This window comes from Monodelphis domestica, chromosome 4 (genome assembly GCF_027887165.1).
Source record: "Monodelphis domestica isolate mMonDom1 chromosome 4, mMonDom1.pri, whole genome shotgun sequence".
In the NCBI taxonomy this organism is placed as follows: domain Eukaryota; kingdom Metazoa; phylum Chordata; class Mammalia; order Didelphimorphia; family Didelphidae; genus Monodelphis; species Monodelphis domestica.
In genome coordinates, this window is record NC_077230.1 from 131,878,449 (window position 1) to 131,903,023 (window position 24,575).

The window sequence follows — 24,575 nt, forward strand, 5'->3', positions numbered from 1 at the left end:
AGTTAGGTAGCTGACATTATTAAATTACAATGATATATATGTAAAGCACTTTGCAAACCTTTTACCATTTGATTCATTCACAAACCTATGATGTAGATACTACAGTCTTTATTATTCATGCTTTGGAGATGAGGAACTGAAGCTAAGAAAAGTTAAAGCACAGAGCCACACAGCTAGTAAATGATGGAGGCAAGATTTCAATTCAGATCTTCCTTACCCTTTCCACTATCTCATGGCCTTTCTAACAAGGACTTTTTACTTTTTTTTACTTTAAAAGTTCTAAGTAATTAATTAATTTAGAATATTTTCCCATGGTTATATCATTCATGTTGTTTCCCTTCCCTTTTCCCTCCACCCCCTCCCGGAGCTGATTAGCAATTCCACTGGGTTATACATGTATCATTAATAAGGACTTTTTAAAAAGGTTTGAGCAAATACCCTCTGTATATGAGGAAAATTAATTGGCAGTAGTATGAAAGATAAATTGGAGGGAGTGGAGACTGGGGGTAGCAGAAAAAAAGGGAAAGGAAAGGAATTAAGCATTTATTAAGTACTTACTATTTGCCTGGCACTGTGCTAAGAGCTTTTATAAACTACTCAATGGGTAGGGAGGCCAACTAAGAAACTGTTATATTAAACAATACAGGAGAACAGCCATGATACCAAAATGATTATAGTGAGAATAGGAAAGAGGGGGAAAGACATCCAGTAGATCTTGTCAATTGATTGGATATATCGGATAGAGAAGAATGAGTAAAAAAATCACTGGTGTTTCAATCACTGGTCACTAGGTAAAGAGTGGCATTTGATACAATGGAATTGGGCTGGTACTCTGTGCACCCATGCAGATCATACATGTCCAATCTATGTCTTCTTATCCTGTCCTTTGGAAAATGTTCCTGAGATGATCAGCTGAATATATTGAGGCAAAGAACATGGTCTTTTAGATCTAATACACAGTCATTACCTTAGAAAGGCACAAGAGGCATTGTAGTCCAGTGCTTTCACTTTGCAGATAAGAAAAATAATGAGCCTTAGAAATGTTAAAGTGACAATAAGTAACAGAACTGAGATCTGAACCCAGGTCCTCTGTCTCCAAATGGAGCACTAGGTTCATACTGCTAACATATGCCAGTCATGTATGATAATATGCCACAGTCAAATCACACCAATTATGCATATTCCATTGCTTTCTTGGGTTATCATTTATTTTTACATATGAAACAATATAATATGTAACACAACAATAATATATATACAGTGTGTTATAAATGTGTAACAAATTATAATAAATATGCTGATCAAAGAGAAACAAATTCTTACTTTAGATATGTCCAAAAATCTGTCTCATTTCTTTTTCCCCCTCCTTCTTATCCATCTCCCTCCTCCCTCCCACAAAAGGCAAGTACTATTATATAGGTTGTACATATATTATCACATAATATGTATTTCCCTGCTCATCATGTTGTGAAAAAAGATATTGATTGCTTATATTAGAGAAAAATTCATGGAGGCAGTAGAGTTAAGAATGGCATTTTTCAATCTACATTTTGAAACACTCAGTTTGAATTCTTTGAAGTTATTAGAATTAGGGATTATTTATTTATCAGAATTAGGAAAAGTCAGAAGGAAGAGTTAATTTGAGGAAAAAAATAATTCTGTTTAGGGAAGGTTGGCTTCAGGGTGCCTTACTCCCAGACCTTCTCTGTGTAACTTACAGGCACTATCTCCATGCCATACTCCATGCTTCTCTTATCTATGTAATAATAAACAGCTAGTTCATTGACCCATGCTATTGCACTGTACATCAGGAGTTGGACAGGTATTCATGGGTTCACCTGGCAACATAATCCAGGGAAAGGAATTTAGACCACTGTTTTCTATGAATCGCTATCCAAGGTTTAATACAGAAATCAGCACTCTAGAAATACACCTTCTGCTCTATAGCTATAGCAACCAGGCACCTGATGAGAAGCAAGCCCCATATCCATGCAAACAACTGCTATGGCCACAATCCCTGAGTTCCTTGCTGTCAGGCCCAGCCCAGTCTCCTCTTTCTATTCCATTTTTCTTCTTCTGTGGCCCAGTCAATTACCCATTACCTTCCATTTTCTCCTTCATTCTACTAAACTCATTCATTGAAACAGATGTAATATAAATCACTTAATCATTAGAATTTAAGACAATGGGTCTTCTTTCCTAGAGATTCTTCTATCATAAGACATGACTAAAAAAGAGTGCAAGACTTTTTTCCTTATTTGAAGAATTCCAGGTGCCATTTACTAGATAAGAAAGATGTCAGAGTCGAAGGAAGCAACTCTTTGACCCCTAAAATGATGCCATGTATTAATATCTTAAATTGTCAGTTTGGTTAGCTAACAGTTAACAAGAAATGAGACAACAGGTAAGAGGGATAGGAAAGGCTGATGCTTTAATTTTATGAGTATACTCTAATTGAAACACTGACTACAAAAGTGAACCCTCTGCATCCTCTTTTTCCCCCCATCTTTGAAGAATCACACATGTCAGGGGAAACACCAAAACCTGAAATTTGTAAGATCTATTTGTATTACTGGAGTCTCTGTTATAAAGAGAAGGAATACCTTGAGGTAACTTTGAGGACTACAATATAACTGTCTTTATAAGCTGGGGAAAGTCATCTCCACTATATAATCATAAATCACTTTTAAACATGGAGAGTTCAGGAAGAGCCTGCCATATTTCCTCTAAATAGGTTTCACTGCATGAGCCCAAACCAAAATTATAGAAGGTCTAATAATTCTCATCTTGCAGAAGTACTACAGATTCTCAGCTTGACTCACCAAATCATGTGCTACAAAATTGGCCTGGATTTTGCCTCTGAATCACAGCATGGTGTGTGTACACAGGAGAGTTATTGTTAGGGCAGGGCTTGCATCTCAGAGTAATCAGGTAGCTGCCTTTTGTGCAGATTCACAGATAGGAAGTTGTTAAAATATTCCAACTCTTTGGGCATTCTTAGGGAAAAGATCCGAGTGTAGGTCATGATTTATATTCAAAGAGCTAGGCATCCACAAGAGGATCTTAGTTGTTTGGGGTGTGTGTGTGTGTGTGTGTGTGTGTGTGTGTGTGTGTGTGTGTTTAAGTCATGGAGATTTTAAAATCATATCCAATATCATTTTTCCACCCAACCAAAGATTGGTTTATTTCACTGGAATTTCCATTGCATTAGGAAACCTAATGCAAAGAGTTTTGTGTACTCAAGCTTAACAGTCTATAGGGGGAGGAGAAGAAGAAAGGGAAAGAGGAAGGATCCTTAATTCTTCTGAATGGACACAGAACAAGAGATATAAACAATACTAAATGTATCACTTTACCATATATGCAACAAGCAGATTCTCAATACAAAAGAGCTATTTAAAGACATGTACTTTACAGTTAAGAAAAAGCATCAGACTCAAAATATCTGCAAAGAATGATACTGCACACAGTAGTGACAAAGCCGATGGCCCATATGTTGAGGAAGGTGGCTTACGTTTTCTCTGTTGTTCTTCCAGTCATTCCCCTCTGTGCTGTAGTCAAGTGACCAAAATAAATATGAATTCTCATATCCTTCTTAAACGTGGGCACACCATGTCCCTTTTCAGTGTGTCCATCACTCCCAGCAATCTCACTGGTTTGAGGACTTCGTAGGAGACTAACTGGTGTCACCAAAAAAGAGAATCTTAATGAACAAAAGTGACCTTACCACTTCTGGGAGCAGCCTAGTTGAAAGGTCATGGATGGCTTTGACCACTATACATATAGATGACAGAAGGAATATCACCCCCAAGATCACACAGGCTCTGCAAAGAAACAAGAGGTTAAAAATCTTAATTTGAAATATTCCACTCTACAAAGGCATTAGTACAATCAACAACAGCCATGTAAAAGATAAAGACAACAAATCCGGAAAGGTTGGATCCTAAATCTCCCATTGAGGCTGTACACGATTACCAGAGTTCCCAGGAAGGCAAAAACGTAGAGCTAAAAGGAACCTTATACACTTTCTAGGTTGGTCCCCTCATTTAAAAGTTGAGAGAATTGAAACTCATGAGGGTAAAGTGACTCCCCAAGGTCATACAATGAGTAAGTAGCTGGGCTTATATTCAAACCGAAGCCTTTGTACCAAATAAATGAAGGGCTCTTGTACTTGCTATGTACCAGGCACAGTGCTAAGTGCTTTACAAATATAATTTCATTTGAACTTCAAATCAACCCATGTATGACTTTATGATCTCCATTTTATATTGAGGAAACTGAGGCAAACAGAGGTTAAGTGACTTGCCCAGGATCACATAGTTCCCAAGGATCTGAGGATAGATTTGGATTGAAGTCTTCTTGATTTTGATCCCAATGCTCTAGCTAATGTACCATCTGTGCTACAACATACCTACCTGATAATTAACTTTTTACTGGACCAGACACCATGGGTTAATCATTAAAAGTCAGTACAATGTGAAAAGCACTTATGGAGTTCCAAAATATTCACAAAACCCATGAATTTAAAGACTAGAATGAACTTCTAGAGACCACTGCCCTGCCTTGCAAAAGAACATTTTCTTCCATCCAAACCAAATGTAATCTATCTTGTGGATTTATTATAGTTACGAATGACTTGATTTAAGGCAAATGGAGCCCACTATGTTTCCTTACTTTGCTTTTTCAACTGTACATTCCCTGAGTTTTTAAATTCAAGTAAACCACTCTAAGCAAGTCTAGACAGTTGAGCTCTCTCATGTCTGGCACCCACTTTTGTTACATGTGTCCTACAGGAGGAGTAAACACTTCATCATGCAGCTGACAAATAAACAAAAAATACCAAATATGGTGCCTGCGTATGAACTGATTTATCAAGGCAGACTCGAAAATTTAGACATTTAAAAGACCCAAGAATTTAGATGAATAGAAGTATCCTACCTTGTAAAATGGGAATAATACTACTTGCAGGAGTCATTCAAGGAGAAGTTTAGTGACAATTACTCTTAAATCTATACCTAGGAAGGGGAGCTATGTGGTATAATAGATAGAGCTATAGGGCTGAAGTAAAAAGGAACTGGGTTCAAATCTGGCCTCAGACATTTCCTAGCTCTGTGATCCTGGTCAAGTAATTTTAATAACATTTGCCTAGCCCTTGCCATTCTGTCTTACAGTTGTTACTAAAATAGAAATTAAGAGTTATTGGGGAGGGGGGAGAAGATTATAGCCATAAAGAAAACATTGAAAGAATTTGTCATTCTAAAAGATTAAAACTTCTCAAGGCAAGAAGGTCCTAAATGTTGGAATTAAAAAACAGTAATGAGAAATATAAGGAAATATATTTTCAAGACATCTGGATATAATGCAAAGCAAAAATTCAATTCAGTTCAATTTAACAATGGTCTAGTAAACATTCACTGTGTTCTAGTAATGCAAAATGCCAGGGATATAAAGATTTAAAAAAAACAGGCATCCCTTCAAGGAGCTTACCTTCCATTGGAGAGAAATCACATATACACAGATAAATATATGCAAGATGCATAAAAATAGATCTTAAAAATAATTTCAAGGCAGGGAATATGAACAAGAAAAGGTCTCCTATAAAGGTACATTGGAACTGAGCCTCAAAGGGGCCCGGGGATCCCCAAGAGGCAAAGGGAAGGAAGAGCATTCCTAGTATATGAGATATTTTGTGCAAAAGCAAGGACTGTGGAATATTATTTATGGAGGGGGATAAAGGTGGGGCAAGTAGACCAGTTTGTTTACAATGTAGAACACCTGAGGGGCTTTCACCTGGAATCAATATGGGAAGATTAGAAAGGGGCACATTGTGAAAGTTTTCAAATAACAAACTGAAGACTTAATATTTTATCCTAGGGGCTATTGGGATAAACTAATCTTCTTGAATAGAGAAAGGATATAATCAGACCTGTGCTTCTGGATTATCAGTTTGGTAGCTATTCAGATGATGGACTAGAGAGGCAGAAAAGTAGATGCAGGAGAACAAATTATGGCTACTATAACAGTCCAGGTTATGATCCTTTCAACTAAGAAGATGGCCATGTGACTGAAGAGAAAGGGAGAGATATAAAACATTGAGGAGGTAAAATGATTGACTTCCTAACTTATTGGATGTGGAGCAGTCAAGAAAGAGTGATGAAAGAAAAGAAGAAAAAGAAGAGTCAAAGCTGACTAAAAGGTTGCAGACATAAATGACTAAAATGATAGTGGTATTCTCAATATTACCACCAATAGAAATAGGGAAATTAGGAAGAGCCATTCAGTTTAGAGGGGGGAGGAGGTAATGAGTTTTGTTTTGAACCCTCAGAATTCAAGATGCTATGGGACTTCCAGGTGGACATTTGAAGGTCAGGAGAGAAATGAGGGCTATATATGTAGATTTTTGGTGTCACTTGCAAATAGATGGTAGAATGAATAAATTCACAGAGAATGGACTAGGATCTAGGATCTAAAACAGAATTATAATAAATACTCATGCATGGAAAACAGGACACTGATAATGATTCTGCAAAAGAGACTGAGATTGGCCAAAATGATAAGAGAGCAAAATGACAAATATTAGAGGGGATGTGTAATAATGGGGGACACTGATACACTGTTGGTGGAATTCTCAACTGATCCAACCATCTTAGAGAGCAATCTGAAATTATGCCCAAAAATTATGCAAAAAAAATTAAAACTGTGTGTATCTTTTGACCCAGCAATAACACTATTAGGTTTATTTCCTAGGGTGATTGGGCAAAAAATAAAAGAACTTACATGTTTCAAAATATTTATAACAGCTCTCTTTGTAGTGGCAGAGAACTAGAAATGGAAGGGATACCCATCCATTGAGGAATGACCAAACAAGTTGTGGCATATGATTGTGACAGAATAAAATTTCACTGTAAGAATTGACAAACAAGTTAATTAAAAAACATGGAAAGACCTACATGAAATTATGAAGAGAGATGAGCAGACCAAGAGAACAATATATACAGCAACAGAAATATTATTTTAAAAACAACTTGCATATATCCACCTCCATAGAAAGAGCTGATAAATAGAAACAAGTACAACATAGTTTTATAGATAGATAGATATCTTTTTTGTCAAATGATGCCTTCTGTACTGTGGGTAAAGGAGAAAATGAGGTAGCTGGGAACTTTAATGTAACAAACTAATTAATTTTCTAAAAAAGAGACTGGGGGGTGTCACAAAGATAGAAGGAGAGCAACAACCCAAAAGAAGAAAGTATCAAGGAGAAGAGGTGATCAAAGAATGCCAAATGCTACAGAGAATTAAAAAAATGAGGATAAAAATTCTATTGGATTTAGCAGTAAAAAGATTTCTTATGATATTGAAAAGAAGATGTCCACTTAGCAATGAGTTTAAGAAACCAGACTGAATAGAGTTAAAAGGTGAGTAGAAGATAAGGTAGTTGAGAGAATGAATATAAACAGCTTTTACCAGGAATTTGGCTGTGAAAGTGAAGAAAGTATAAGACAAAAGCTTGAGGGGTTGTTTGAATCAAATGAAGACTTAATGGAGGGAAAACTGGGCGAGGCAGCAGGGAGAATCAGTAGAGGAAGGAGGAAGAAATGAGGAGGGACAAAGGAAAAGAGATGAAGAGACAATAATCAAATAACTAAGGGATCAAGAGGAGATGATGTCAAGGACAAATATAGAGGGGCTGTCCTTGAAAAGGAGAAGGGGTATCTCTTATTCTAAAATTGTAGCAAAAGGGGAAAAATAAAGGAATAACATCAAGCAGATATGAAGTGTAGAATTGGGCAGAAAAGGGAACTCAAAACAGTTGGCTCTAATTTTTCAGTAAAATAGAAATTAAAGTCCTCTACTATAAAGGAAGGGAAGAGGGGCAGTATAGGTATCTAGGAGAAAGAAGAAAAGAATTGGCATATAGAAATGAGGGCCTAGTCAAATTTAGATAAGATACAATTTTAGTGGACCCTGTTAACAACAAAAGAGGAGTAGACAAGGTGAAAGATAGGAGTTATCCAAAATTCGGAAGGAGATTTAGTAGGGAAATAATGCTAAAATCAAGTAATATATGTCCTTAAAGACTACTCTAATATTATGTAAGAAGGAAGAAAATAATATAGCAATGCTAATTTCAGAATAAAAGGAAGAGAGAAGATAGGCGCTAAAGGCAAAAGAATGGCATGGGAGAGGTTAAAGAAATGGGGAATAAAATATTATAAGCTGTGGCTAAGATGAAAAGAATAGTCATTCTAATTTTATCATTCATTATCCTTATATGTGGCAAATTTAAAAAATTCATTTGGTTTCCCCATAATTCAACTTATCTGACACAGTTTGTGCTCAGAGACTCCAAAGTGATTTTAACAGTAGACTGAATGACTTATGATTAGTAGGGAAACCATGGATATATATGTATAGATCTGCATATAAAGTTGTATTGATATATACAATTAAATATGTATTTCATATTCCTAGGCTTCTTCAACTATAATCCAGGCATTCTTTTGGTACATCCCAAGTCCTATAGTGTTACATGATCAAATTAGATTAGGAAATGCTGATAGGCTATTAAACTGATATAATTCTTTTTTTTTTGTTTTTTTTTTCACAGTAAAATATTCTTTATTGAATCTGCATAACTGTTTGGGTGGAGGGGTTAATGATTTAATTGTCTTTCCTGTACACATGAGACTTTTAAAAAGATATTTACCACGAACTGGTCTAAGAAATGGAAATAAAAGCATTTATTACCTGTGCAGCGATAATGCTGTATGAATATAATAGAATATTCTCTGAAGCCATTCCCTCCATTATTTCTTATAGCACAACTTTTAGAAAACTTAACCACATTAATATACCATAACTTGTTCATTCTCCAATTTATGGAAACTTCCAGGTTTCCAAGATTCTCTTCCAACTCAAAAAGAACTATATTTCTACATTTGTGTTTAGGACCAATTTTTCTCCTTCCCTTTTCCTTCTACTTCATTGAGTTAAATGTACTTCTGAATCTAATTGTATATGTCTGTACTCTTCCTTTAAGGATCAACTGTTCCCCCTTCATTTGTAAAAATATCTGCTTTTCCACTTTAATAAGATAATTTTCCCTAATCTTCCTTTCCCTTTGTTTCCACTTCCTCCTTGTTCCTTAACATAAAGACAACAGAACCACCTCAGATGATAAGAGTTCAGAGGGGACATTTGTATATCATCTTGTTTTGTCCCTTATCTTCACATTTGTCTTTTTCTCTTCCTTCCTATGTTTCAATGCAATCCTAGCCTTCATTGGGATTCCTTGGAAATTCTCTATTGACATTCAAGGTTCATTTTTGATTATATTCTGATTATATTCAGTTTTGCTTAAGTTATTCTTGGCTGTAAGTACATATGCTTGGGCTAAGTAGTAGTGGCTGCTAAAATCACATGTAATCTTGATAGGATCCTTGGTAATTGAATTCTTTGTTTCTGGCTGCTTGCATTACTTCTCTGAGTAGCTTTGATTGTTGTCTGATATTCCTAAAAGTTTTCATTTTGGTGTTTCTTCAATTAGTAACCAGTGGTTCCCACTTTGCACACTAGACCAAAAAAAAAGCCTAAACAGATCTGTTCTAGATCTCTTTTCTCAGTATTCAGATGGTCCAAGGATTAAGGGTTCTCCTCTTCAATCTATTTTTTTTTCCCAAGTCAGTTGTTTTTCCCAGTCTTTTGACTTTGGAATCATTGCCTTCTATTTAGTTCATTCTAATTTTCAAGGAATTTGCTGCTTAGGCAAGGATTTCTACCTCTTGCAACAAGTTTTTAATGCCTTTTCCATATCTTTTCATTTTATAAAAACATCTCTTCCAGGTGTTCTAGCTCATTTGTGTCCAACTTGTGCTTTCTGCCAAGACTAGAAGTTTTAGTAACTTTTTTTAGTAACTTTTTCTGTATTTGTGTCTTTGTGTCCCTGCCACCAGCAAACCTTTTTATGGTTAGTCTTTCTTTTTGTTTCTCATCCAGGTTAATTATGTTTGGGGGAATTTCTGGTCAAGTTTGTATTACATGTTGGCTTCAATTCTATTTCGTGTCTTTTCACTGATGAATGAAATTAGGTAAGTACCTGAGATGGAATAGTCCCAGATTATGACCGTATAAGCTTCAAAAGGTGAAAAGAGCCATGAGAAAGAAGCCCATCAAGTGTAGTATAGCAGAGTTTGCTGATAGCCACAGGGGCTAACTCCAGTGAGAAGCCAAGAGATACCTGCCTGACCCAGCCCAGAAAAGATCAATAAAACAAGTTTTTGAAACATACACAAATGCAGGGAAACAAGATGGCTCAGTGGCTAGAGGTAAGGCATGGAGATGGGAGGACCTGGGTTCAAATCTGTCCTCAACCAATTCCTAGCTGAGTTGTTTGAATGAGCAAGTCACTTAAAATCCAGTGCCCGCCCTTACCACTCTTCTGCCTTGAAACCAATACTTATTATCAATCCTAAGACAGAAGACAAAGGTTAAAAAAATTTTTTTACAAAACTGAACACAAGAAGCAAGCACATACATGGAGGAGAGCAACACGGTAAAATTATTAAACATTCAAAGCAAAATAGATATTCACAGTATGAGGATAAAAATTTAATCTATGACTCTCAAAAAAATATTTTTAAAAAAATCATATTGACACTTTCCTGTCTGACATTAGGTAAACAAAAGAAAGGACAGCACCTCCCCGGTACCCAGGATAAGGACAATATGTTCAAAATGCATCCTAGTCAGATAAGGATGGTCTCTCGGGGGAGACTGGCCAATGTTCAGTTCATGATGAATGTGCAATGTGTCTGCCTGCTGATAGTAATCAGTATGGAGGCCTGGTAAACCTGCTCCAAAGTTTGATGGAGTCCTGTCAGCCCTGGCTGGTCTTATAAATTCATGATGCTGTTTCTCTTGGTTGTTTCTTCTTTCCTGATCATGAGAGAATCTGAGATGGAAGACCAGATTTTGACCTTGTAAACTTCAAAGTCAAAGATTTACCAGAAAGGTCCACAGAATCGACTGTAGTTTGCTATTAGCCACAACAGGCGAGAGAGGAGTCAGACTTCAGGAAGCTACCTCATTGGTGTTGACCAGCAATAGCTAGGCCCAGTCACTGTGTCCTACTAACAAAGGAGCAATTCATTCATTAATTATGTACCACTCAGAAGTGAACTCTGGTGGTGTTCACTCCAAGTGGTCATGTTGAAGGAAGTATGTCTCAGTCTAGGGACAGTTGGGCAATTTATTCCTCCTCTATTTCTTTGAAAAGGTTGTGTTGTTTCATCAGGGTACATTCCCCTCCTTCCTGAGGATCCAGGTTGTACATATATAAGTAACCATCAGAAGCTCCTACTAATAATCGGGGAATCTTCTGAATTGTGGCAAGTGAACAGATATTTTTGTGACCGCAGAATGGTAGTCGGACAGTAGCAAATGCCCTTCCCTGGTTAAACATTTCTGTTACTTGAGAGGGCAAATAGCTGGTAGAGGCCATAAGAACTTTCCCAAAGTAACCAGTCCAGGTAGTTGGTTCCTCCTGAGGTTTCTCTTTCACAGTCTCAAGTTTGAAGATGTGCACTGTTTCAGTGTTACTGGAAGCAGAGAGGAACATTCCATCCATACTGAAGGCCAAAGAGCAGATGCTTACACACCTCTTCACTCCTCTCCGGAACTCAAAGATTTTCTGTCCTTCTGGAATGGAAAATACCCTAATAACAGTACCCTTCTCAGAAGCTGTGGCAAGTTTGGTACCACTTGCATCAAAAGCCAAAGCTGCTAGGGGACTATCATGAGCTGGTATCATATTAGCAGCCCTCAAATTAATGGTGTCAAAGACTTGTACTTCTCCAATAGTTGCACTCCCAGGATAAGCCAGGTAACAATTGTCATTGTTTATTGACAGTGCACACAAACCTGCAGGGTTTGGGGGAGTTTCCCTGATTGTATGCAGTACCTTCATATCACGAATATTGTGTATGTAAAGACATTCTTCTAGGCATACTATCAACCTCTGTCTATTCAATTTGACTGCCAATATGGTATTGGAATAGCTATAATTACATATTTCAGTCCCCTTCTTAAAGTGGCAGACTTTTAGCTTTCGTGGAGCTTTGAGGCTAACAATGGCCACCAGGCTACTTGAAAATAATCTTCCCACAATACACACATCTTCTGTATCAGTACATTCATAAATCTGTTCCAGCTTATCCACAGAGGAAAGGGAGAAGAATTTATAACCAGATTTACTCCCAACAGCTAAGGATGTGTTGTCCTGGTTGAAGTTGGCGAAGAGCAGCTGGCTGGAGCCGGCCTCCCCGCTCTGACTGGCCAGGTTCATGGCTGAGAGGGGGGGCCTGGGCTCGGGCGCTCTACCTCCCGGGACGGGAGAGACGAAGGAGTCAGGGTCGGCTCCAGGCCCCTCTCTCCGCCGCCGTCGTTGTCGTCTCCTCCGTAGTGGGTCCTCCAGCTGCTGCGGTTGTGGTTGCTAATGTTCCTGCTGTCGCTGCCGCTGCCGCCGCTCGCTGCTCCAACTTCAGCCGTCGCCTCATCCCTTCCCCAAACTGATATAATTCTTAATCATCTTAGCAAAGTAGGCTTCTTAGTATCTATTTCATGGAATTACAATCCATAGCTTCTCAAATTCAGATTTCTGCTGTTCAGACTCAGTGCTTCTTAAAACACAAAAGTGAACCAAAAAAACAAAAACCCAATATAGTTACAGGCTTTCTAGTCATTTCAAAAAGAACAAGATGCAAGGTGGAAAAAAGGAAAGGACAAGTTAATAATGATTAAGAAGTAATAAAAGTATGAGAACAGTACATACCAAATGTGCCAAAAGTTCCACCTAAGCCAAACTTTTGTAATGAGACATAGGAGAGAAAATACACTTGAATATAATCGATAGCTAGCTAATATTTATTTAGCACTTGAAGTTTCCAAAGTACTTTACAATTATCATGTCATTTAAACCTCACAAAAGTCTTAGTAGATAGGAACTTCTAATATATTAATTTTATAGTTGATGAAATTGAAGGATAGATCAAATCAATCAGTCAATCCAAGATTACACAGGGGTAAATGTCCAAATCAGGATTTGAACTCAAGTCTTCCTGATTCCATCTCTAGTTCTTGATTTGCTGTGACATATAGCTGCCTTTAAATGTAAAAGGAAATAAGAGGTCAAAAATCAGATGATGAACAAGTAGCTAGTGAGCATCAACAACATACGCCTTCCTAAAGAAGGATAGAATAAAGAATTCCAAACTGGAACTTGTTACTATAAAACAGAGATCCTTGGCCCCTAGAGAAAATTCAGTCAAACAGAGGAAGCACCATGGACAGCAGCTTTGTGAAAGCAAGTCAAGGAGGAAAAAATTGAAGGATCAAAAAGATAGAATAAGTTAGAAGTAATTCTGAAATTCTAAAAAGAAGGGAAAAGGAAAAAATCTGTGGCACTTTCATGGCATTGGAAACAGTATAAAGAATATTAATATGAAAAATGAGAACAGTAGCCCTGAAATTTAGTGAATAAGGCATAGCTGAGATAATAAAAATAACCTGGAGGTCTTTAAGCAGAGTCTAGATAGCCTCTTGGTCAGGTATATTGTAGAGGGAACTCCTGCTCAAGAATAGGTTAGGTTGGATGACCTGAGGTCACTTCTGACTCTAAGATTCTGATTTTACTTGTAATGAATAGTGCACACACTCAGAGCTGGCTAAAGAATTTGTGTACCCACATCATAATTCATGACCCTTGTTGCCTTTTATCTGTTGAATTCCAAAATAGCATCCCCAGTTTACTACTTTCCACTGGAGGCTTTGATTCTTGCTAAACATGGGGGTCCATTTATAATGTAATTAAAATGTGTGTATTCTGGGCAATAGAATGTTCTGAGAGTATAAATGTATGTTTGTTGTTCAGTCATTTCAAGTATGTTGGACTCTTTATGACCTAATTTAGGACTTTTGGGAGCAAAGATACTGAAATGGTTTGCTTTTTCCTTCTCCAGCTCATTTTATAGATCAGGAAACTGAAGTAAACAAGGTTAAATAGCTTGGTCAAAGTCACAGAGCAATTAAGTGTCTGAGACTGGATTTGAATTCAAGTCCTCCTGATTGGACAATAAATCCTTATTGGCTCAGTGTTCTATCCAATGTGCTGCCCCCAATACGTATTTACAAAAATATATTTTTTAAACTATCCCTTCTTTGCTCTCTTCCCCTAACCCTGCTCCAACTCATCATGGGATGCATCCTAGGCAACTATCTGCTTTGATGTCTAGTCTCAATTCTGTATATGCACCAAACATTTTCTATTATTTAGAAACCACTTCTTTCCCAAAGTCTTTTGTTTGGTGAAGAATAATGAGGGTAGTAGGACATTACTCTTAATATATAAGGTCTACCAGGCTGCTCCCAGAATGCAGAATATAACCCTAAAATGAGATCACTTTGAAAGGAGAAAAATATGGATACTCATTTAAGACATTTCAGAGGGAAATATATCCTTCCTTGAAAATAATCTTGTCCTGGAGGGAGAAAAAAGATTCAAGTCTAGGTCCCCCAAATTTATTTCCATTTGCAGGGAATATATTGTGCAAAATCGCTGGGATAATTATCACACTATCATTTCATATTGAAATTATATTTTAAAAATGGAATCTAGCAAATTCTAAAAGATTAGCTAGTGCCTAGCAAGCTTTATTTCCTCAAGAAACTAGTGTTTGAGTACAACAGTCATAAATGCAAAGGAGCTTTTGTTCCCCTTCTCTGGAAACCCAAATCAGACTGTCCCCATCTAAATCTGGAGTTGTTTTCAGTTTTTAAAAAACTCACTGGGTTCAGAGAGCTTCCAAAAGGAAAATGGTTAGAATAGGGAGAAAAAATAATCATCTCAATCTTAATTGCACAAGAAGTCACTTTAGATATACTCCCATCTAAACATACAAATACAGTGTGGTATAATGGATTGATTGCCTGTTTTCCATAAGAAAGAACTGGATTCAATTCTGGCATCTACACATAGTGGTTGTGTGATTTTTAAATAAATTGCTTATTTGCAGTATCCCCAGGGAATTCTCTAAATCTGTAAATTAAAGGCAAGTTACTGATCTCCACTGCTGGAAGGAGTTTGTAAACTGGAGCTCCCTGTACTGAATAAATGAACCCTTGTTCCCTCTGTCACCCTAAAAATGCACACGCACACACACACAAAATAATACAAATAAGATTATGGAATTAACTTGGCATCATGAAGGGATTCCTTTGCAAAAGGCAATACTTAAAGGTTGAAGTGAGAGAGGCTGCCTACTTCTGTAGATTATCACTATGGCTGATAATCTCAGATTGTACTTAATTGCTAATGAGTTCTAAAAAATCATTTATCAAACAGTCTAGGAAAAGGAAGACTAGAGAACCTTAAAGTCAAAGGGTTAGGAGTCAATTGTCTGGTGAAGATCAATCAGAAATTGTAAAGAGATCTTTGCAATGAAGTATAAATCAATAAAGGTCTACAATTTGATTTTGAGAAAATGATTTTACACTCAACAAAGAACTTCTCTGTTACATAAAGGAAAGCACACCTGTACTATTCTGACTCTATGTCCTTCACTACTATTACTGTAAGCAAAGAATCAAAGTAGAAAATGTCTTAAGATCCATTTCTGATCCAAGATGCTTGAAATTGTCTTTTTAAAAAATGAGTCACTAATCCTTTATAATCCAGGAACCTGTAGGAGCTCTTTTTACATTTTTAATTTTCCTTCTAAAACTGTACATGTAAAAGGAACTGTCAGCCTTCCTCAAACCCTGCTGTCAGCCCGTACCTTGGCACTTCTCTGATAGCACAGCAGAGGTGGCTATTATTAGCAGAGAAGTATGATGCTATTTTTAGCATTTTATTAATAATATATTATGTTTACATAGCATCTTTCCTCTCAGGCACTCAAAGTTCTTTGCATATCAGGTCATAAATCCCTTGGAAGTCCTTTACCAGCAGAGTTATTTGGGGAAGGGAAGGAGGGGAGGGAAGTTTCTTGCTTATTAAACAAGTTTAAATGCAAGAGTTTAAGAAGTTAGTCCAAGGTCACTTATTGATTGCCCAGTCAATTTAGAAATAGAATCTATATCACTTGATTTTACAGGCCAGGGCTCTGGCCTGTAGACTATCAGCTAGGCTCATGTTTTGGGCCATCCACATGACAATTCACTCCAGAGACTGTGATGAGATCGATGCCACTGCCTAGAAGAAGCACAGCAAATGTTGCTTGCTCAGTTGCTTCCTTGGTACTTTGCTCCTATCTTGGAGTAAAGGTGAAAATGTTTGAAGGAAGGGAGCAGGAAGGAAGCAGATGAAAGACATAAACAATATAGCCCAATCTGCAGACCAGACTGGGCACCCAGAATCCTCCTGAGCAGTTATGAGATACAGCAATCAAAAGAAACCTAATGGACAAAAAAGCAATCTTCCCCAGGTCCCTTCCTTGTCTACCCTCCCATGATAAAGCAAGAGACAATTTTGGAGAGGGAGTAGAGAAGTGGGAGAGGTTTATGGAGGAACAGACAGGCCAGCTACCATCCACTGCCCTCTATAGTTTCGTAATTCCCACATGGCCTTGACTTCCAGTTGTTCTTGTTTCAGATGCAATCAGTTTCCTCAAAAATAGTTAAAAGCTGCCAGATATTTGCACCCTATTTTAAGGGTGAAGGGTGCTATTTACAAAAGTGATTGGGCACCTCTAAGTGTAATGAGTGGAAAGCATTAATTTTCAGCTCAAAAGGTGGGACATTAAAATCTGCATAAACATTCAACTTCTTACATCAATCCCTCCCTCCTCCTGGTGCATGCAAAAACCTTCTCATAGTTGCTATTGAGCTAAATATCTAGACGCTGACCAATTTATGTACTTGTGGGACTTCAGCTTTTATTACGACAGCCTGATTTATTTTTGTCTTATAAATTCTAAACTACTTGCCTTTAATAGAAGAGTGAAATTCAAAAGGTGAGTTATGACAGACTTCTTTCTGCTTTTCCATCTTTTACTTGGACCTTAAAATATGCACTCCTGGTGCAGATTCATCAAAAGAATTCAAAATTCAATGGTTAATATTTGATTCATCAAAGTATTAAAATATTCCATAGTAGAGACCCTTCTGGTTTCAGTAGCTATGTGGCACAGTAGATCAAGCACTGGACCTGGAGAAAAACCTAAGTTCCAATCTTGCTTAAGGCAAGTCACTTCTTCAACTCACTCTCCTCTATAAAATGAAGATAATGACTGAATAAAGCATTTATTGAGCATTTATCATAAACAAAGCACTACGATAAGTGCTAGAAAGACAAAGAGAAAATTAGGAAGCCCTACTTTAAAGGAGCACACATTCTACTGGGGGAGACAACACATGGAAGAATTCAGCAGCACATCACATAACAATAGCCCAAGATCTTTACAGCACCAGGCAAAGCACCCACTTCCCAGGGTTGTTGTGAGGATGAGACATGATAATATTTTTTAAAGCATTTTGCAAACCTTAAAGCATTGTATAAATATTCATTATTGTTATTTCTGCAAATGACTTAAATTTGTGGCCAGTGATGAAAACTAAAAGATCAAGTTGTAAACACCTGCTGTACTTATGGGTACTTAATAGTGGACAGACGGGGTGTAATACTAGCAAGGTCCTTCTCTACCTTTGTGTATGTATCCCACCAAAAAGATAAGTTAGGCAGTCAACAAAATCCTTTTTTTCAACAAGAATGAGAGCATTGGAACAGGTGTACTTTGGGAAGATTACCAGTAAACATAATGGTGATAGTCATAACAACTAATAGAAGCTCATTCAGTTTCACAAAGCACTTTGCATACATTATCTTATCTGGGTCCCAAAACAACTCTTTGAATTATATACTACAAGTATTATTTTCTCCCTTTTACAGATAAGGAAATTGAGGCTCAGGAATATTAAGTATTGCCACATACATAGTGGCAGAGTGGGTATGTAGAGAAGGATCTTTCTAACTCCAAGTACTGCGCCCTATCCATTATACCATACATCCTGTGGAAACAAGAGGATGACTGATTGGCATCATTGTAGAGGAAATTCTTGCTGAGGAAGGGTTTTAAGTAGAGGTAATATGGTGTTAATTTGGCTGGGGTTGACTTAGACATTTCTATGGTCTCTTCCAAATTGGCATTGCATGGCAGAAAGAGAACCACAATCAGAGGACCTGGGTTCAGTTTGTGCCTCTGATACTCACTGCCTCTGAGCCCTTAGATTGGTCACTTTGCTTCTCTTGTTCTCCAGAACTCAAACAGGTTTCCTCCTCTGTAAAAGGAAGGGGCTGTGGAGAATAAAGAATGAAAATCTCCATTTTCTCAATATAGAGGAGCAAGGAGGGACATTAGTGAATTACATAGAAGGTGGTGGCATGAGGAGGGAGGTTCAGGAAATGTATGTTCAGAAATGACTAATGTGAAAACAAAGGAATGATAGAACTTTTAAAAATGAAGTAAAATAAAATGAGGGAGTCAGACTAGTATACCTCAAGATGGTTTTCAGGTCTAAATCCTGTGATCTATGATGCAAACATGATGACTGAGATTTCTTCCAAATCAATATTTTGATATTTTTCAAATAACCAGGTAGTTCTTGGCAAAGATTGTCTCTGGTGTCTTTCTGCCTTCTTTTATGTCCCTTCTCACTCTGCAGAGGTAAGACACCATCCCTCTCTTTTCAGGCACCAGAATTCTCAGATAATTCTTTAACTCTTTGGTACATTATTGAGACCTACTCTGTTTAGAAGGAGCCCCACTGATCCCAAATTATTCTTCTCCTTAGCATTCCTAACCCTCCATACCAATTTCTAAAGGCGCTTAATAAGTGCTTGCTATTTGAAGCCATTTGATTGATAGACAGCTTAGCAAACCCCTGTGTGATTAAAAAAAATATTTCAATAACCATTTCAATGTCATTGGTTCCTTTTGCAATCCTATATATTTTATTTTATGCATTTTAGAAATGAGTCCATGAGGCTTCCTCAGACTGCCAAAGGGATTCATGACACAAAACAGGTGAAGAGCACCTGCTCTAAAGATACAGTAAGCAATAGTATATACGGATGGTTTCTTCATAATGAACTAAAGGTAATGAAACCATTTTACATACCCAACAAGCTGAAAAGGATATTTCTGGTCCCTAGTTTTCTGTGTCCCCACCTAATTCTCCCAAAGACCAAAGTAGCTTGCAAACTTGGAAAAGTTCAGAATGAGACCCAGAGCTAAGCCACAATTATGGGCTCCCCTCCACCTGATCCATTAAAAGTCTTATGTCAGGAACAATCTTCTTGCTTAGTTTTGAAGTTGAAGAAGAATGAGCAAGGAATATCCCTACGTATATATAAGTAGAGTCAAGGAAAAAACAAATTAGAGAAAAGGAAGTGGGGGGGGGGGGTCTCTCACTGTCTACAATCAAAGAAAATAAATCAGTTCTGGTAGGATGAATATACCAGACTAAGATCGATATTGAAGCTCCAACTAAATCCAAATCCAGGAAACTATTTTGGGGAGACTGGCAAAAAACAATAAGGGATTTCTTCCTGCTGATTCCACTACTCAGAGAAAACAGATTAAGAAGCACTTAAAGGCACAGAGAGACAAACAACAAGTGAATTCCAACAGTTAAGATGGCCACTGCTGCCAAGAGAAACATGGTTGTTTGGCCATTGTATTTTTCTTTCCTTTTTTTTCGCCCACATGCGAACTTTACTAGCTACCCCCTATTACTCCTCTGAGACCAAAGCAAAATTTTACACATGGTTTATTAATTAAGGACTTGATTATGTGCTAGGCACTAGAAATATAACAAACAAAGATAAGATTGGACCGCTCTCAAGGAGTTTACTGTCTACCTGAGGGAGAAAACATGGGCATATATATAGGCATATTCAAAATAGATAAAAATAATCACAAGGTAATTTTTGTTGGGAAGGCACTAGTAAGCACTAGGGGAGGGAAAATCAGAAGACAGCATCTGAGGGAGACCTGTGAAGGAAACTTAAGCAGAGGTCAGGAGAAAATTATACCAGGTATGAGAGACAGTTAATGCAAAGGTACACAGGCAAGAGATGGAGTGTCATCAATGAAGAATATCAAGTAGCTTAATCTGGTATACCTGGAGGGGAGTGAGTTAATCAGGCAGTAAGTTCTTATTAAGTGTTTTCTATGTGCCAAGTATAGTGCAAAGCCCTGGGAATGCAAAAAAAGGGGGGGGGTAAAAAATTCTTGCTCTTAAGGAACCCACAGTCTAATGGGGCCAACAACTACATACAGACAAGCTATATATAGGATCGACTGGAGACAATCAGCAGAGAGAAGGCATTAGAATGAAGGGAAATGGGAAAGGCCTCCTGAAGAAGGTAAAATATTATCTAGAGTTTGAAGGAATCCAGGGAAGCTGGAGATAGATGAGGAGGGAAAGAACTCCTGGTATGGAAAAAATCTATTGAAAAGGCATGGTATTAAGAGATGGAGTGTCTTGTTCAGGGAACAACAAGGAGGCTAATGTCACTGGAATGCAGAGTATGTGGGGGAAAGGGGAATATAAGAAAACAGGAAAGGTAAGGGGGAACAGATTAATGAGGATTTTGATTACCAAAGAAATGATTTTACATTTGATCCTGGAGCCACTGGATAGGAACTGCCAATTGTAACTATTTAAATTCTCAAGGCAATAATTCTTAATTTTAAAGCAGTTTATTAATTGACTGCTCAAGACATCATAAACTGGTCAGTTAAACTCCCTCCACAATCTGAATGGACACTTAAAAGAGCAAAAGAAGCTGAATATACCTTGAGTAGGTACAGTGATGGTGAGCCTTTTAGAGAATGGGTGCCCAATGTGAGCCCCTCACCCTTATCACAGGTAGGGGAGGGAGAAGTGCTCTCATTGGGCTGTTGGGAAGAGGGGTGGGTGATGTGAGAAATATCATCAGGTGCATGTGGAGAGGGGAAGGGAGCAGCCTCTTCTGGCACATTCTTGCACATTCCAGCATATGTCATAGGTTCACCAGCATGGCTCCATGTTGGAAAGAGAGATTTGTGAATAATGTCTAATATATATGTAAAATGGATGCAAAATAATGAGAGGCAGATACAGTTAGAAAGTGTTTCTCATGGAAGAGCTAAGCATTTGAAATAAGCCTTGAAAAGAGGCTACAAAGATGGAGGTAAGAAGAGAGAGAATTTTAGACTGAGGAAATTGCCTGCGCAAAAGTTTAGGGGCAAGAGGTTTAATGTAGGGAACAGCATGTAGACAAACAGAGGGCTCCATACCCTTTGTATCCCCACCACTAGGTCCCTCTCCTTGGCATTTCAAGATATCTCTGATTGGTAAATAGCCACTGAGGACGGTGAACTTAGAGACCTCAACTCTTCCCTCATCACAGGAAGAGACAGGTCTTTTTCCATAAAAAGAAGATGCCAACACTCCTTTTTCAATCCAACATGGCTGCAGAGCTTGCTGATTTACTTAATCTTTCAAATGGACCTGGGGGTTCACTATGGTTAGCCAGCCCTGCCCTTAATCCTTTTATATACTTTTAAGATCTAAAGAAAAGAAGGGAGGATTCAACCCAGTTTCATAGCTTGGGGCAAACACTGGTTCAGTCTAACCCTAGAATCAGACTATTCTTGGGGTGGTAGGGAAGGGTGAAAGGGAAAATTATTTCACAAAACTATTCCAATCCAATATTAATTTTCCATACTCTGTTATGTAGGGGGTGGTGATGCTCAGACGTGCATTTTAGGAGTTGTGTATAATAAAGCTAGGCAGATCAGCTAGCTGTAGATAGGGAAGTGGTTTAAATGCCAAACAAAGGAGTTTATATTTGAGTCAAGAATCAAAAGGGAGTCTCTGGAATTTTCTAAGCAGAAGACAATCATGGTCAAAACTCTGCTTTAGGAAGATAGTACTTTGGCAGCTATGTGAGGGATGGTTTGGAGTGGGGAAAGACTTGACAGGGGGATGCCAATTAGGAGGCCCATTGCAATATTCCTGGCAAGAGATAATGAGAACCTGAACTACAGTAACTACAGTAATGACTATGAGATTGATAAGAAGGAAATGGACTTGAGAGATGATGTGGAGGTTGAAAAGAAAGGATTTGGCAACAGAATGGAAAAAGGAGGTGAATGAAAATGAGAAATCTAGGATGACACAGAGACTGCAAAGCTGGGTGACCCTGCTTGTGATATCTTAAAAACAGAAAAGAAAAGAAAAGAAAAGAAAAGAAAAGAAAAGAAAAGAAAAGAAAAGAAAAGAAAAGAAAAGAAAAGAAAAGAAAAGAAAAGAAAAGAAAAGAAAAGAAAAGAAAAGAAAAGAAAAGAAAAGAAAAGAAAAGAAAAGAAAAGAAAAGACATTACAACAGAAGCAACTCCCTATCCTCCATTAGTTCTTTTTCCAAAAAACCTAAAGTGCTAAAACCAGAATTTCAAACCACTAGGCAAACATTATCTCATTCGGTCTCAGTCATATCCCCAAGAGGCAGACTGAAAACAAACTGCTCTATGGCTCTGCAAAAAACGTTGATACTACTGACACATTCTCAGTGCAGCACTGGGAATGGCTCTTCCCAACAACTGTGAGTGCCGTGAAGAAGCTGAGATTCTATTGGAAAGCAATGCATAAACAGACTTGTGGCTAATATCTAATATATATGTAAAATGGATGCAAAATAATGAGAGGCAGTTACAGATAGAAAGTGTTTCTCATGGAAGAGCTAAGCATTTGAACTAAGCCTTGAAAGAGTACTAAAGGCTACAAAGATGGAGGTAAGAAGAGAGAGGATTTTAGACTGAGGAAATCGCCTGTGCAAAAGCTCAGGGCCAAGAGGTTTAATGTAGGGAACAGCATGTAGACAATCACAGAGGGGAATAGAGTGTGTGAGAGGGTGAATAATGTATAATTGACCCGGAGAGACAGGGATTTGCATTTGATCCTAGAGGCAAAGGGAAGCCAATCAAGGTCCATGAGCAAAGGAATGACAACAGTCTAACCAAATGAGTTGACATTGCACTGATGGGTTACAATGGGAAGAACAATGCTTTGAGTGTCAGTGTCAGTCAATCTTGACTCAGTTGCTTACTATCTGTGTGACCTTAGAAGACAAGCAACGTCCTTTCTCTGAGTCTAGTTTCCTTGTCAGTAAAATGAGAGATTTCAATTAAATTGTCTCTCAGTTTCGTTTTCCTTTTTTCCCCTTTCTCTAAAGCAATCATCCTACAATCTTTTGAAAACCTAAAGAAAAAGAGTGACTCACCCTAGTCTGGCTATTGAATGAGACATCACTTCCCAAGCTATATATCCATATATATATATACTCCTGGGTCTAGCAGAAAGTAAGAACTAAAGTGTGTATTTGAGACTCACATCCATCCCTAACTAATTCTCCATTTAGTTGTGAGAAACAACATTTAATGTGGACTGTGGACATAATGAGGCTGTGGACATTCTCTTTCTACTCCCTGTCAAGGAAAAGCCAAGAGGGCAGCTGCTTGCCTGCATTGAGGGAAATGAATTAGATGACATTTAGAAGCTCTTTTCAAGCTTGAGGATTCTTTGACCAAAACTAGAAGAAGAAGAAAAAAGAACTTGAGGTTAAGTAACAAAAAAAGAAAAATGGAAACTGAGAAATCAAAACTTAAGAGAATTTTAAGCAGAATAACTTAACAAACTTAGTTCAACAGACCCAGAGAATAAAAGTGTTAACATTAGTGGGACCAGGTAGATCAATTATAGCAGTTGATACAATAATCATTTTATAATTTAAAACTTAATTTTAGTATAATTTAACTATAGTTCCTCTGTTTGTGCAAGTAAACCTTAAATACAAAGAATTACAAGTAAATATTATAATTTTATTTTAAAATAAAAATACATAGTCTACTATCTCTGTTTTTTATTATGGATTTTTTTAAAAAAGACAATGAACTGAATAAATTGATTAAACTTTGCCTTTCTTAGTATTCTTAAATTCTGGATGTTAAGAAAGGATTACATTCAACTCCAGGTAACATTGTGGAATTACAATAAAATGAACCTCTGCTGAAAATTCTTTCATCTAGCTATCCCAGATCACTGTTACCTGCCTGGCAGTTTTCCTAAAATCCTCAGAAGAGGCCTTCTCTTTCTTCTTAACTATAGTTTTCTATAAAACTAATTTGCCTACTTTAGGGGAAAAATATCATTTGAGAAAAAAGACAAGAATCCATTTGAAGAGACAACTAAATTGAAAGAGGACATCTGTCCTTTCCATGCTGAGATCACCATCACTGGTCCTCTTTAACCATAATCCCAAACAAAATACACCTATCCTTGACTTAAAGTTTCAGTGGAACTCTTATTAATCAGAACCTTTAATTAACAAATGGAACATTTAATTAACCCATAACTAATGGAACACAATTAATCAGAATTTTATTTCTATATTTGAATTTTTAATTAAAATAAAGCAAGCTGATGTCAGGAATTTGTAAAAAACAAACAAACAACCTTCAGGGAAGGTCAAGGGT

The 24,575-nt window shown here is 37.4% G+C and overlaps 2 protein-coding genes across 2 annotated transcripts in view; both read right to left on the reverse strand.

The window, feature by feature from the left end:
• The window catches only part of TMEM163 (transmembrane protein 163), a 264,900-nt gene that overhangs the window by 69,919 nt on the left and 170,406 nt on the right, over positions 1-24,575 (reverse strand). Inside the window, exon 5 of the mRNA XM_001369698.4 lies at positions 3,728-3,824. Coding sequence (XP_001369735.1) covers positions 3,728-3,824 — 97 coding nt within the window. The remainder of the gene's footprint in view (positions 1-3,727; positions 3,825-24,575) is intronic.
• On the reverse strand, positions 8,631-12,559 carry LOC103094946 (WD repeat domain phosphoinositide-interacting protein 2-like). The gene has a single exon (XM_056793764.1). The coding sequence runs from the start codon at positions 12,344-12,346 to the stop codon at positions 11,252-11,254; it is 1,095 nt and encodes a 364-aa protein (XP_056649742.1). The 5' UTR covers positions 12,347-12,559; the 3' UTR covers positions 8,631-11,251.